This window comes from Cervus canadensis, chromosome 3 (genome assembly GCF_019320065.1).
Source record: "Cervus canadensis isolate Bull #8, Minnesota chromosome 3, ASM1932006v1, whole genome shotgun sequence".
NCBI classification, from domain to species: Eukaryota; Metazoa; Chordata; class Mammalia; order Artiodactyla; family Cervidae; genus Cervus; species Cervus canadensis.
In genome coordinates, this window is record NC_057388.1 from 53,213,195 (window position 1) to 53,226,004 (window position 12,810).

The 12,810-nt window shown below is 36.9% G+C and overlaps 1 protein-coding gene across 3 annotated transcripts in view; it reads left to right on the forward strand.

Moving 5' to 3' along the window:
* The window catches only part of DOCK4 (dedicator of cytokinesis 4), a 471,517-nt gene that overhangs the window by 271,110 nt on the left and 187,597 nt on the right, over positions 1-12,810 (forward strand). For all 3 annotated transcript variants that reach the window (XM_043463173.1, XM_043463171.1, XM_043463172.1), the window contains exon 13: positions 12,086-12,211. In XM_043463173.1, the coding sequence (XP_043319108.1) occupies positions 12,086-12,211 (126 nt within the window). The remainder of the gene's footprint in view (positions 1-12,085; positions 12,212-12,810) is intronic.

A 12,810-nucleotide genomic window follows, 5' to 3' on the forward strand; every position in this document is an offset into this window, starting at 1 on the left:
GTAGTGTCCAAAGCAAAACTCAGATGACAGATTTTGTAGATCAAACACAAAGAAGGGAATAGAAGTAAAAATTCTTGCTCTGATAATAATGAGGTCTTAGGACTTCAGAAATTAATAGATTTTACTGAAGGTGAATTATGGAAGGATCTATTGATAATCACCTTTAGGAAGTTTTTCTGATACCAGATGATGTTAGTAATTATCATTCATGTTGAGAAATCCTGGCAATTAGGTTTTACCCCTTGGCCCATGCCTACCAAACACAAAGTATGTAAGTACTGTCATGAAATAATGTTTTCAGAGTCTTGCCCCAGAATGGCAGCATAAAGCGCTGCATGGACTCACTCCAAAATATAACTAGTAATGATCATATTTTTAAAAAAGCATTGAAGTCTGAAAATTTTCTTGAGAGCATACAGCAAATGAAGAAATACTCAAGAATAAAATTTAATACTTTTTAATTTTGAAAATTAAAACAAAAGTAAACAAATGGGACCTAATTAAACTTAAAAGCTTTTGCACAACAAAGGAAACTGTAAACAAGATGAAAACCCTCAGAATATGAGAAAATATTTTTAAATGAAACAACTAACAAGAGGTTAATTTCTAAAATACACAAACAACTCATGCAGCTCCAATATCAAAAAAATAAACAACCCAATCAAAAATTGATGGAAGACCTAAGTAGACACTTCTCCAAAGGAAACATGCAGATGGCCAAAAAGCATATGAAAAGATGCTCAACATCACTAGTTATTAGATAAATGCAAATCAAAATACCAGTAAGAATGGCCATTAACAAAAAAATCTACAAACAAAAATTGCTGGAGAGGGTGTGGATTTTGAAATGTAATCCTCTTACACTGTTGGGGGGAATGTAAATTGAAACATCCCCTATGGAGAACAGTATGGAGGTTCCTTAAAAAACTAAACATAGAGTTACCATATGACCCAGAAATCCCTCCCCTGGACATATACTGGGAGAAAACCATAATTCAAAATGATACATGCATCCCAGTGTTCACTGCAGCACTATTTACAATAGCCAGGACAAGGAAGCAACCTAAATGTCCATCAACAGAGAAATAGATGAAGAAGATGTGGTACATGTATACAACAGAATATTACTCATCCATAAAAAGGAACAAAACTGCCATTTGCAGAGACATGGATGAACCTAGAGACCCTGATATAGAGCAAAGTGAGAAATAGAAAAATTAATATCATATAACATCACTTAAAAGTGGAATCTAGAAAAATGATACAGATGAACTTATTTGCAAAGCTAAAATAGAGATACAGATGTAGAGAACAAATGTGTGTATACCAATGAAAGAAGGGGGTGTGGGATGAATTGGGAGACTGGAATTGATATATATACACTATTGATACTATGGATAAAATACCGGAACTTACTGTAGAGCTCAGGGAAGTACTCAGTGCTCTGTGGTGACCTAAATGGTAAGGAAATCCAGAAAAGATTATATACACATATAGTTGGTTCAGTTTGCTACACAGCAAAAACTAATACAACATTGTAAAGCAACTATACTCCAGTAAGAATTGCTTAAAAAAAAAGAATAATATTAAATCTTGGTGAGAACAGAGAGCGTTTGTGCCACGTGTGTTACAGTCGACTTCTTCCCTTCCACCTGGCCCTACTCAGCATGATGGAAATTCTGCTCTGGGTGCTTTGTGGCCAAGAAGGTAGGACTGCTTCTCCTTTCAGCTCTCAGTCAAGGGATACTGTATCTTATCAAGAAGTGAAGACCTCCAGTGTCTCTCACCTCCATTAATTGTGAGTTGCACAGGCTACATTCCTGGCAGAAGTGGCTCAGAGGTTGAGGTCTCCCTTCTACCATCTGGCTGCCACTCATAAGGCAGAGGCTCTGTCCCAGACACAGAAAGTTGAGAATACTGAGGCGTCAATTGCCCTTGCTCCAGCTCACTCATTGGCTGGAGATTCCACACGAGGAGGCCAGAGGCTACTGCTCCAGCCTAGCTTTTGCCACATAAAGCAGGGGTGTCACTAAAGAATGGACTGCTGTACCCACCTCCAGTTCTGGAGTGGTGGATCATAGATTTGGCCCAGGGAAGAGGCAGTTTATAAAAAGAAGCTCTCCTGAAAGAAAATGGCTTCATTTGATACACTCTGCAGAAATTTAAATCTATAGGATCTCTTGAAAACAGTGGACATGGCAGGGAAAATTTTTTTGTCAGAAAAGACTGAAAGAAAAGGAACAGAACCTCAGAAAAATTCCACCAAGCTCACCAACATATAAAATGAGAATACCAAAAGGAAAGGAGAGAGAGAAAGGAGCAGAAAACATATTAAAAGAAATATTGACAAAAAACTTTACAAATTTGATAAAAAGCTGATGTTCATGTCCAGGAAGCTCAATGACTCATCAGTTTTACTCTTCCTCTTTCTGATCCCATTTTCCAGACAACAGTAAGAACACTTTCTTAAAACACAAATTGAATCATGTTTTCTTTATTTAAAATTCTCCAATAACTTCTTGTTGCATTTGTGTTAGATGTTAGTTGCTCAGTCATGTCTGACTCTTTGAGCCCACCAGGCTCTTCTGACCATGGGATTTCCCAGACAAGAAGACTGGAGTGGGTAGCCATTTCCTTCTTCAGGGTATCTTCTGGACCTAGGGATTGAACCCCCGTCTCCTGCATTGCAGGTAGACTGCCATCTCAGCCACCAGGAGGGATCCCCTTGTTGCATTTAGAATAAAAGTAATTGGTCATGGCTTCCATGACTGCTGCTTATCTTCTGGTCTCCCCTGCACCCTCATTTGACTCTGCTCAGACACAGTGGCCTTCTTCCATCTTCTCCATCACCCCAAGCTCTTTTCTGTTGCAGGATCTTTACACATGCTCTTTTCTCTGTCTGGAGCACCGTCTCCCCATTTTTTGCATTGCCATTTGTTTCTCTTTCCAAGCTTGAATGTTACTCTTTCAGAAATGACTTCTAAAACCATTTATCTTTTATTATTTTTATCTCAACTTCTGGTTTAATTTCTTTATGACAATTATCACAGTTTAAAAAGAAAAATTGTGGTAGGATACTCAAGAAGTTGTTAAACATGTATTAATTCTAGTAAACTGAACTCAGTAATTGAGGTAAAGAAGTACATTTCCTTCCATAGCAGAAACTTTAGTACAGTTTGACATATGCATGTACTACTTAAAATTTTTTTAATCTAGTTAAATTTTAAAATGCGCAATTCTTTAATGACTAACAGACAACATCTATTTCATGAATGAATCAAAGACACTTATCAGATATTTGCTTAAGTTTGTTTCTTTGGCTTCCTAGTACCAAATAGGAAAACATTAAAAAATAATCTACTGAGCTCTAAGGAGGTTGCATTGTCTTTTCTAGCTTTGAGACTTAAGACCCTAATTTCTGTATCCAGCCCTGCTTGTTAGACTCAAATGCTCTCAAGTTTTTTCACATTTGTAAGTAATAATGTGAGGAACATCTCCTGTATTTCAGAATATGACTTTAAAATAAAGCCTTAGAAATGGGATTATTAAGGAAGAATATGAGATTTTTGATGAATTTTGCCACATTAACAAGGTAAACAGCAGCTTGGATGGTCATTTTGGAATAAAACCTGGGACAGGTTATTGAGGACATCAAAGACAGATGTCAGAGATTTTTGAAAAGTTTGGAACCTGTAGATTCAGGATTGCAGTATTAATTCATAAGAGTGGAAAAAAGAAGAAATTGGAGACTGAGTGGAAGAGACTGGTTTCAGACGTAGATTTACTTTCACAGTCTCTGTGTGCTCAAAACAATCACTGAAGTTCATGCCTATCCTCTGTGACAACCAATGATATTAATTTTGATCCCTCCTTAGTTCTCACCTAGACTGTTAAATTTATCCATAATTTGTATCCTGCCAAGTTTTCTTCTGTTGTACTGCCAGAATCCTCTTTGTCATATAAAAACCTGTTCTGTATCTCTTTTCCCATTTCAGGTTTTATTGGTTCATCACTTGTGATGCCAACTTGACTCCTTCCTGTGTGGTTTGTAAGGCAGGCTTTCAGTCTCTGACCCAGCCCCCTTTCGTGTCTCCCCCTACATTCTACCTTCAACCCAACATACCCTTCTTTGGATTTTGGAATTAGTAGCCACATAGAGTTATGGTACTGTAAGTGTTCATACCCCAGAAGTGTATGCCTTTATGATAGTATTAGAAATTAAACTAATTTATTGATACAGCCTTCAATAATTTTACTAGGAACTAGAAGACCTCAGTGATTTCAAAACAAAGCGAGGCAAACACATGTCTTTTACCCATTCTATGTTTTTCTGTCTTTGCTCACAACTCCCTGCTGTATTTTATGTGTCTTCTCTTTACTCGCTTCTAAAAAAAAAAAAAAAAAAAAAACCCCTTTGATAAATTATTCCCTGCCTTTTTTCATTTAGATTTTGCTATGTTATATATGATGATTTTTTTTTTTCAAATCTTTTACGCTTGTTCAATTATTCTTATCTTCCAAACTGAGTTTCTTTAAATTTTACAGTATTCTGGCTGTATTGAGATAAAAACCTAATTCAAGGTTCTCTATTTGCCACACTTTAATTTGAGAAAAAGTAAATGAAGCTAGTTTTTTGGCCTTCTCTTAGCATGTGGATGTTTTTAAATGCTGAAAATGAAAAGAAAAGACCATTTCAGTTTGGTCATCAAACTTCATGAGATTTCTAATTGAGAGGATTAAATGACTCAGGATTAATAGATATATGCCAGCTATGTTCTTTGTTTCCTCCCCTATAGGTCACTTCAGAAATTTGTTATTAGTTTGGATTTGTAATTTGATCTTTGGATACCCCACTTGTGATGATATTTTTGCACTATTATCGTATCTATTCTTAGCTCAGATGTTTTTAGCACATGTATTTATAGAACATATACTGTAATATGCTACCATTTTTCTTCTATACTTGTATAGAAACTCAGGCGAATTAAAAAGAAAAATGTAACTGTGTGGTGTCAAGTACTTTTTACATTTTTTAAGTCTGTTACTTAATCTATTATGATTTTATTTCATACTTTAATTTGGCACATTTGTAAATTTTTTTTGACACAAAAGGCAGTCTTTGAATTAAATATTTATGAGATTGATAGTTCTTAAATACTATATAAATAGAGTAAATTTTTGCTCACTTAATTAACTTACCCATTTACAATTTAATTGTACATTGAAGGCACACTATTCTATATTCTTCACAGACTGCTTGTGTTATTGAGAAACAATAGAGATTGCAAAGATTGTTAAATAAATTGGCTTTTGAAACATGGTAGACTGCCTCTTGTAACTTCCTCTTCAACTACAAACACATAAAAATGCTGGATAAATTATAACCAAGATGTGGTAAGAAATAGAAAACAAAGCTTCAAAGAAAGGAAGGGCCATCTTGCTGACTTGTATGGTGGTAGTGGTGGTTTAGTCGCCAAGTTGTACCCGACTCTTGCGATCCCATGGACTGTAGCCTGCCAGGCTCCTCTGTCCATGGGATTCTCCAGGCGAGGATTCTGGAGTGGGTTGCCATTTCCTTCTCCAGAGGATCTTCTGGACTCAGGACTCGAACCCTGGTCTCCTGCATTGCAGGCAGATTCTTTACCAACTGAGCTATGAGGGAAGCCCCACTGACTTGTATAGGGAGGTCCAAACTGGAGGGATAAACACTCCAGTCGGTGCTCCAACAGGGAGGAAGGGTGTGAACATAGGTCCTGACAGTTGGAAGTTTAAGTTTTAAATATTCCATGGAAGTCGAGACGTGATTTGTTATATCTGCTCCCTTTCCCTCATTGCTGATTATTTTATGATGGATTATTGTTGTTGTTTATTTTACTGTGACCCATTTTCAGTGGGTGTTGCTTAATTCACAGGAATTCCATGAACTGTGGGAGTGAACATGATAGTGTGGAATGAATATACATTTCCTTTTTTCAGGCTCCTCCACTGGGACTGGTTACTTACCCTGGATTTCATTGCTATGGATTTTTCCAAACTGCTGAGTTAATTTAAATTCAATGGCTTAAGCTTACGTTTTTCTGTCTCATTGGGGAATCATCTCCTCTCATCACCTTTTTCAAACAGAGAACAGTTCTTTCAAGCCCAGTATTAGAGAACTCATTTCCAAGCATCACTTGTGTATTCCCTAAACCATGTCTCCTAGAAGTTTAGATAATAAACTATCAGGAAAAGACTAAATAAAAGGTAGAAAAATGGGTTCATAATGAAAAAGAAAATAGGAAGCAATGACCAGGGAGAGTTTTTTAATCCATTCATCAAAAAATATTAAGCATCTCTAATCTAATCAAGAGGAACTAAAGAGCCTCTTGATGGAAGTGAAAGAGGAGAGTGAAAAAGCTGGCTTAAAACTCAGCATTCAAAAAACTAAGATTACGGCATCCATTCCCATCACTCCATGGCAAATAGATGGAAAAACAATGGAAATAGTGACAGATTTTATTTTCTTGGGCTCCAAAATCGTTGTAGATGGTGACTTGCAGCCATGAAATTAAAAGACACTTGCTCCTTGGAAGAAAAGCTGTGACCAACCTAGATAGCATATTAAAAAGCAGAGACATTACTTTGTCAACAAAGGTCTCTCTAGTCAAAGCTATGGTTTTTCCAGTAATCATGTATGGATGTGAGTGTTGGACTATAAAGAAAGCTGAGCACCAAAGAACTGATGCTTTTGAACTGTGGTGATGGAGAAGACTTTTGAGAGTCCCTTGGACTGCAAGGAGATCCAACCAGTCAATCCTAAAGGAAATCGGTCCTTAATATTCATTAGAAGAACTGATGCTGAAGCTGAGGCTCCAATACTTTGGCCACCTGATGTAAAGAATAACTCACTGGAAAAGACCCTGATACTGGGAAAGATTGAAGACAGGAGGAGAAGGGGATGACAGAGGATTAGATGGTTGGATGGCATCACCAACTCGATGGATATGAGTTTGAGCAAGCTCTGGTAGTTGGTGATGGACAGGGAAGCTTGAGCTGCTGAGCTGGGGTCACAGAGTCGGACATGACTGAGCAACTGAACTGAACTGTCCTCTTGGTGCTTAGCTTTATTGGTGAGAAAGAAATAAATAGAATTTCTTAAATTATTTTAAAGAAGAAGTCATTGAAGAAAAATTAGTGTACTGCTTAAATAGCAAATGAGCACAATGGAAAGAGAAGCAATCATGTGATTATAACAGCAGTGGTAGTTGTAGTAGTAGCTGCTAACATTTTAAAGCACTTCCTTTATAGCAGGCATTGCCCAAAGTATTTTATGGAGTTATTTTACAGATGTGAAAACCAAAGCAAGCACAGAGAAGTTAACATTGAGGCAGAGTCATGATGCTGTATGACAGGCTCTTTAAACTGCCCACTTAATCACAACATGTATTTATCAAATATATTTGCCATGAATTTCCGTGTTTGCATTGTTATACATTTGCTATGTGTTATTTGGTTCATTGGTGGCAAAATGGCTGATCTAGTCTAAAATCAATTTTGCCTGCTACTTAATAAACCTTGCTGTGCTTGCCATTTTATGTAAAAGTGCAGAATTTCATGAATTTAAAAGAAATCATCTCACAGAGTGAATTAGCTTCAATTCCTAAGAAATTAGAGTTCCCAAAGAATCAAGCACATTTGGTTTAACAGATACTAAGCCTTTCTCTCCTGTAGTTCTGTTCCATAAGCTATTTAATTTTGAAAAAATGTTGCTTTGTGATTCTAGATTCATTATTAATTAATGACTAAGTCTCTGTTTAAAATTAGTTTAAAAATCTTTATAATTGGGTCTTAAATATCTAGAGTGATTTTTTAAAGTTTAGCTTAATTCTTGTTTCTCCTATTAAGAGTAACATTTTTTCCTTAGCAATTTCCTTTTTGGTATTTATGTTAAGTGCCAGAAAAAAACTGATTGTGGGACATTATTGATCTATTTGTAAAATTAAAAATTTAACCTAATTTGATTGGTTGTCATAAAAATTCTTCCCTGAAATTTCAAATTCCATCAGTCATAATTTTTCTTTACTATAATATTCCTATCATGCATTTAACCCATACTGCTTCATATTCTACTTACGTGTGTGTGTCTTTTATTATTGGATGATCAGCTTCTATGGAGCAGGAACCCTATCACATATTAATACATTCTTATATCTTGCCTTTCATATTCCTCAAGCTGAAAGTTATTGCCTTGCCCAAAGAGGACAGTTTAAATTGTGGTAGCAGTAAGTTAAAGTGTGCAGATAGAATTTTAGAAGTTGCTTCAGCCCTAGAGAGAGGGTTAAGGTGAGGACAGTAAAGTGATCTGACAAGAAAGAGAATAGGAAGAAAATACTGCTCTGTGAACATGCCTTACATCTTGAGCTACTCTCCTGAAAGGAGAGGATGAATCCTCAGGTCATCATAATGAGTGAATATTTGACAAGTCTCTCCTTTATAGTGAAGAATAGTTTCTTAGTGTTAATACCATATTTCTTATTATCTAGTGAGTCATTTGTCCAACCTGTTCATTGTAGTCAGCATAATTAAGAACCACTAGAAAAACAGGATCAGGAGTTTCCCTGATTGAAAAATAAATAATATTGCTATGGCTCTTGGTGGGCTGGTTCCTGTGGACTCACTATTATATCATGTTTCTTTGACTTGCCACTCTCTGAAGTTTGTTATGTGTTGTGATTTTTTATGGAAATCGAATAGATGATTTGGGAAGAGCCAAGTACACTGTGGTCAAGCCCTTGGCCCACCTGACCTTCCCAGTTCTTAATTCTCTGTGAGTTCTTCATTCTGAAGAAATTGGGTCACTTCAACAATACCTTGCCCTCCCTGCAAATTGATATCAGTTGGCCAAACAAATGAAATCATTATCCTGGGCTTTCGTCTGTGTCTTTCTAAACCTTCAGGTTGAGAACTACTATGTCTTCTAACCAAATGTTAGGATGCATCCAACTCTAGAATGTCTGTTTTTTTTCCCTCCATACTATTTTGTATATCTTCCCTCATCACTTCCTCATTGCCTCATTGGCTCCTTTCTGTCCATTGTCTCCTACGTGGATCCTCCCTCTCTATCCTCTTGCATTCTCTCATCTCTATGACTCTGGCTGTCTGGAGAACGTTGAGGCATTTTTTTGTTCATGATTACATCTATGTCTTCCCTGAAAACATATTTTTTCTCTATTTCCTATGTTCAGTTGTCTTTAACGTTCACATTGATTGAATGCCTTTATTTTCTCATTGTCTTATCCTTTCAGCGCGCGTGTGCACACACACACACACACACACACTCACACTCTCACACACACATAGGAGTGCTAAGTCACTTCAGTCGTGTCCAACTCTTTGCAACCCTTGAACTGTAGCCCACCAGACTCCTCTGTCCATGGGATTCTCCAGGCAGGAATACTGGAGTGGGTTGCCATGTCCTCCTCCAGAGGATCTTCCCAACCCAGGGATAGAACCTGCATCTCCTGTGGCTCCTGCATTGAAGGCAGATTCTTTACCACTGAGCCATAAAAAATATATGTTTTGGTTTTTTTTTTTTTCTTTTCTTATCCGGCTCTTTGCGACCCCATGAATGGCAGCCCACCAGGCTCCTCTGTCCACGGGATTCTCTAGGCAAGCATACTGGAGTGGGTTGCCATTTCCTTCTCCAAAAAATATATGTTTTATATATATATAAAATATATAATACATATTATATATATATATAAATTCACTGATGGTTAAATGAATTCTGGCTCCAATAGAGCCAAACAAGAATCCTGGTCACTTTTCCTTCCTCCAGCCTCTATCCTGAATAGCAGGATCTGTTTATTTTTTCATTATTGTTTAGTTCTTTTCTCTTCTTACTTTATACAAACCATATAAGGTTGCTAGTATCTCTGATCAGGTCCTTTGATGACAAGTTCTAATGAAATGACCTGCTCTTGCAAAACATCACAGGACCTCAGGAATTTAGTGCATGTGATTCTCTATTTGAAAGCATTGCTGATAGTAGCCCAGGACTGGAACAGTGTTCTACCCAGCAGGAGAGACTGTTATTACATACCCTATCTGGCACACACTGCTATTCTACAAATACCAGACCCTGATGATGTTCATGATGATGGTGACAGTGTGGGTGAATGTTTTGAAGGCAAAAGGACAGAAGTAGGAGGAGAACAGAGACACCAGTAATGAGGTGGGGGTAGTGAAGAGCATGAGTCAAGAAGAAATAGCTGCTGAGACAGATGGATTACAACATGTGTTAGTTTATCTTTGTTCGCCTGCCTCTGGGTTTGGTTTCTTTTTTTTTTTTTTTTGCCTCTGGGTTTTAAAAGGAGCCAATAGTACCACATCAAAGTTGTCACCATCAAACCACCCAGACTTATTCTCCCTGCTTCATCCCATGTGGCTTTCGGAGGGCTGATGCCCTCCATTTTATCGCCTCAGTCACCCAGCTCACGTGGGGTGAGGGTGGGGAGTGAGCTAAAAGACAGTTAGGTAAAAATAAGATGAAGATTTAATTAAAGTTCCTGAGTGCCTGCCAGATTTAATCTAATTCTCACAACAACTTTCCAGCACCAACATTCTGTTAGACCCACACGCCAGGGCACTCGGTGATGCAGCCACGTGCGGGCCTTCTTTGCTTACGTCGCTGCCTCATCCTGGTTTGCTTTGAACCCCAGGAAAGGCTTCATCTTCTCTCTGAGCATAATGCTTTTTGTAAAAAGACAAATTTTTCTGATGTTTTATGCACTCTGTAAAGCAAGCAAAGCCAACAGAGCACTGCTTTTGTTGTTGTTGTTTCTTATTACTGAAGGGGAATGAAAGGGAGATCCTGATCTAGATGCATGGCAAATGTCTTACACATTTGTTTCATCCCAGCCTGATCGTTGCCAGGCTTATGGTGGATGTTGGCAATTAACTTCATAGTGCTGTGTGGTAGGAATTGGGAGTAACAAGTGGCAAATAGTAAGGGTGTTATTGAGTGAAAAGGGTGATAAGAATGTAGATGGAGGATTTTTAGAGTACGGTTTGATCATCCTCTTGATTCCATCATCCACATTCATTTTGAGTTCAGGTTAATGATGATTGAAAGTTTTTTTAAAAAAATAAGTCACCTTTGACTGGTTTCATTTTCTATTACTAATGTAAGTGATGGGCTTATTTTTTTCTTTGTTTTAAAATAATAGAGGGAAAAAGGAACAGGGAACTAAAAGGCTTAAAGAGAAGCAGCATGTTGACAATAGGGAAACATATTAAAAATATAAGACATTAATTTTTTTCTCTAGCTCTTGCCTGAGATTTGGAAAAATGAGGTATGAAAAATGTGTCGTTTAGTGTCTTCAATAAATTCTACTGTGGTCATGTCACTATAATTGGGCTAACCAAAAAAGATAATTTTTGCCATTTTACTGACTAAATTTCTTCTTGTTTATCAAAATGGCCTGCATCTTGCTATATATGCTCAGTAGAAAATAATGTGATTATGAGTTTGTACCATATATAATATTAAGAATACAATGTTGGTTTCATTTTAATCACCTTTCTTACTTAAAAAAAAAAAAAAGAAACAGCTATGGATATCCTTAAAATCCTTGAATTTTAATGTCTTTAGATTTGTGCTCATCTTTATGGTATTTGGTAAGTAATTATTCACAGACTTTATAGAGTTTTTAAGGAATTAGAACTCCCATTTTAAGATCAGTGTCTTCCAGGGCTGAATAGCCCCTGCCATTTGCAAGGATGAGTTTGGTGCAGGGGTGTTTCCGTCAGGCAGGGAATGGAGAAGTGGGTTTTGGGACTAGCAGTCAAACTTCCTCTTCTTAGTGTTCTGTTCCAAGTTTTTTCCAGCTTCTAGGAAGCTTCTTTATAAGTGGATAAACTAAGGTGGTCAAATTGGAAAAGTGTTCTCTAGATATTTGTCTTATAGACTCTGTTAATTTTGTCTGAATGTTAATCTTTAGTTTAAAACAATGACACCATAGATTTGGACTTGATGAAACAATTTCAGTTTCTGTTCATGCTATTTCTGTCCTTCTGTTTTTAATTCTGTTCTCATTTAATTTAGGTTTAGCTGTTTCTTTACAACTCTTGCATGGAGACATTGAACAAATCAGAAGGGAATACTCATCGGTGTTTTCTCATGGAGTATCCATCACCAGGAAGTTGGGTTTTTCTAATATTATTATGCCTGGTAAGTGACTCAGAATGAACCACATGATGAAATATGGCTATTTTGTCTCCTTTTGGCACTTGAGAAAGTTTCAAACTGTCAGCTTCAAAGAGTTCAAATGGGCCATGCTGAAGAATAAATTGAGATACTTAATTCTTTTTTTTTAATCTTTACATTTCTTTCATATCAGGATGGATAACTTGTGGGGGCCATGCCTGCTTTTCATTATGACCATAATAAGAAGGAAAACTGAAGTTGAATACAGAAAATATTTTACCCTTTGGTGGGAAGTATTATTGAAGTCACTTGGGGAAATCCTTACAAGTTTTGATAAGAACGTTTATTAAGCAATGGTTAGCCTTTCTTGGAGGATTTTCCACCAGAGGTATATGTGTGTGTAACTAAGCAGTCATATGCAAATACCATATATATTTTTAGTTCTATTTGTATATATACATCAGATCTATACTAGCAACCAAAAGAGACTCCAAAAGAGAATCCAAAAAAATGTTTGAGTGGAAATGGTCGAGATTAAGGAAATTCACACTATCAAAGTAAATGCCAAGTAATAGTCTTTCATAGGGTCCTGCATCCTACTCTACACAACCGAGCAAAAAAAT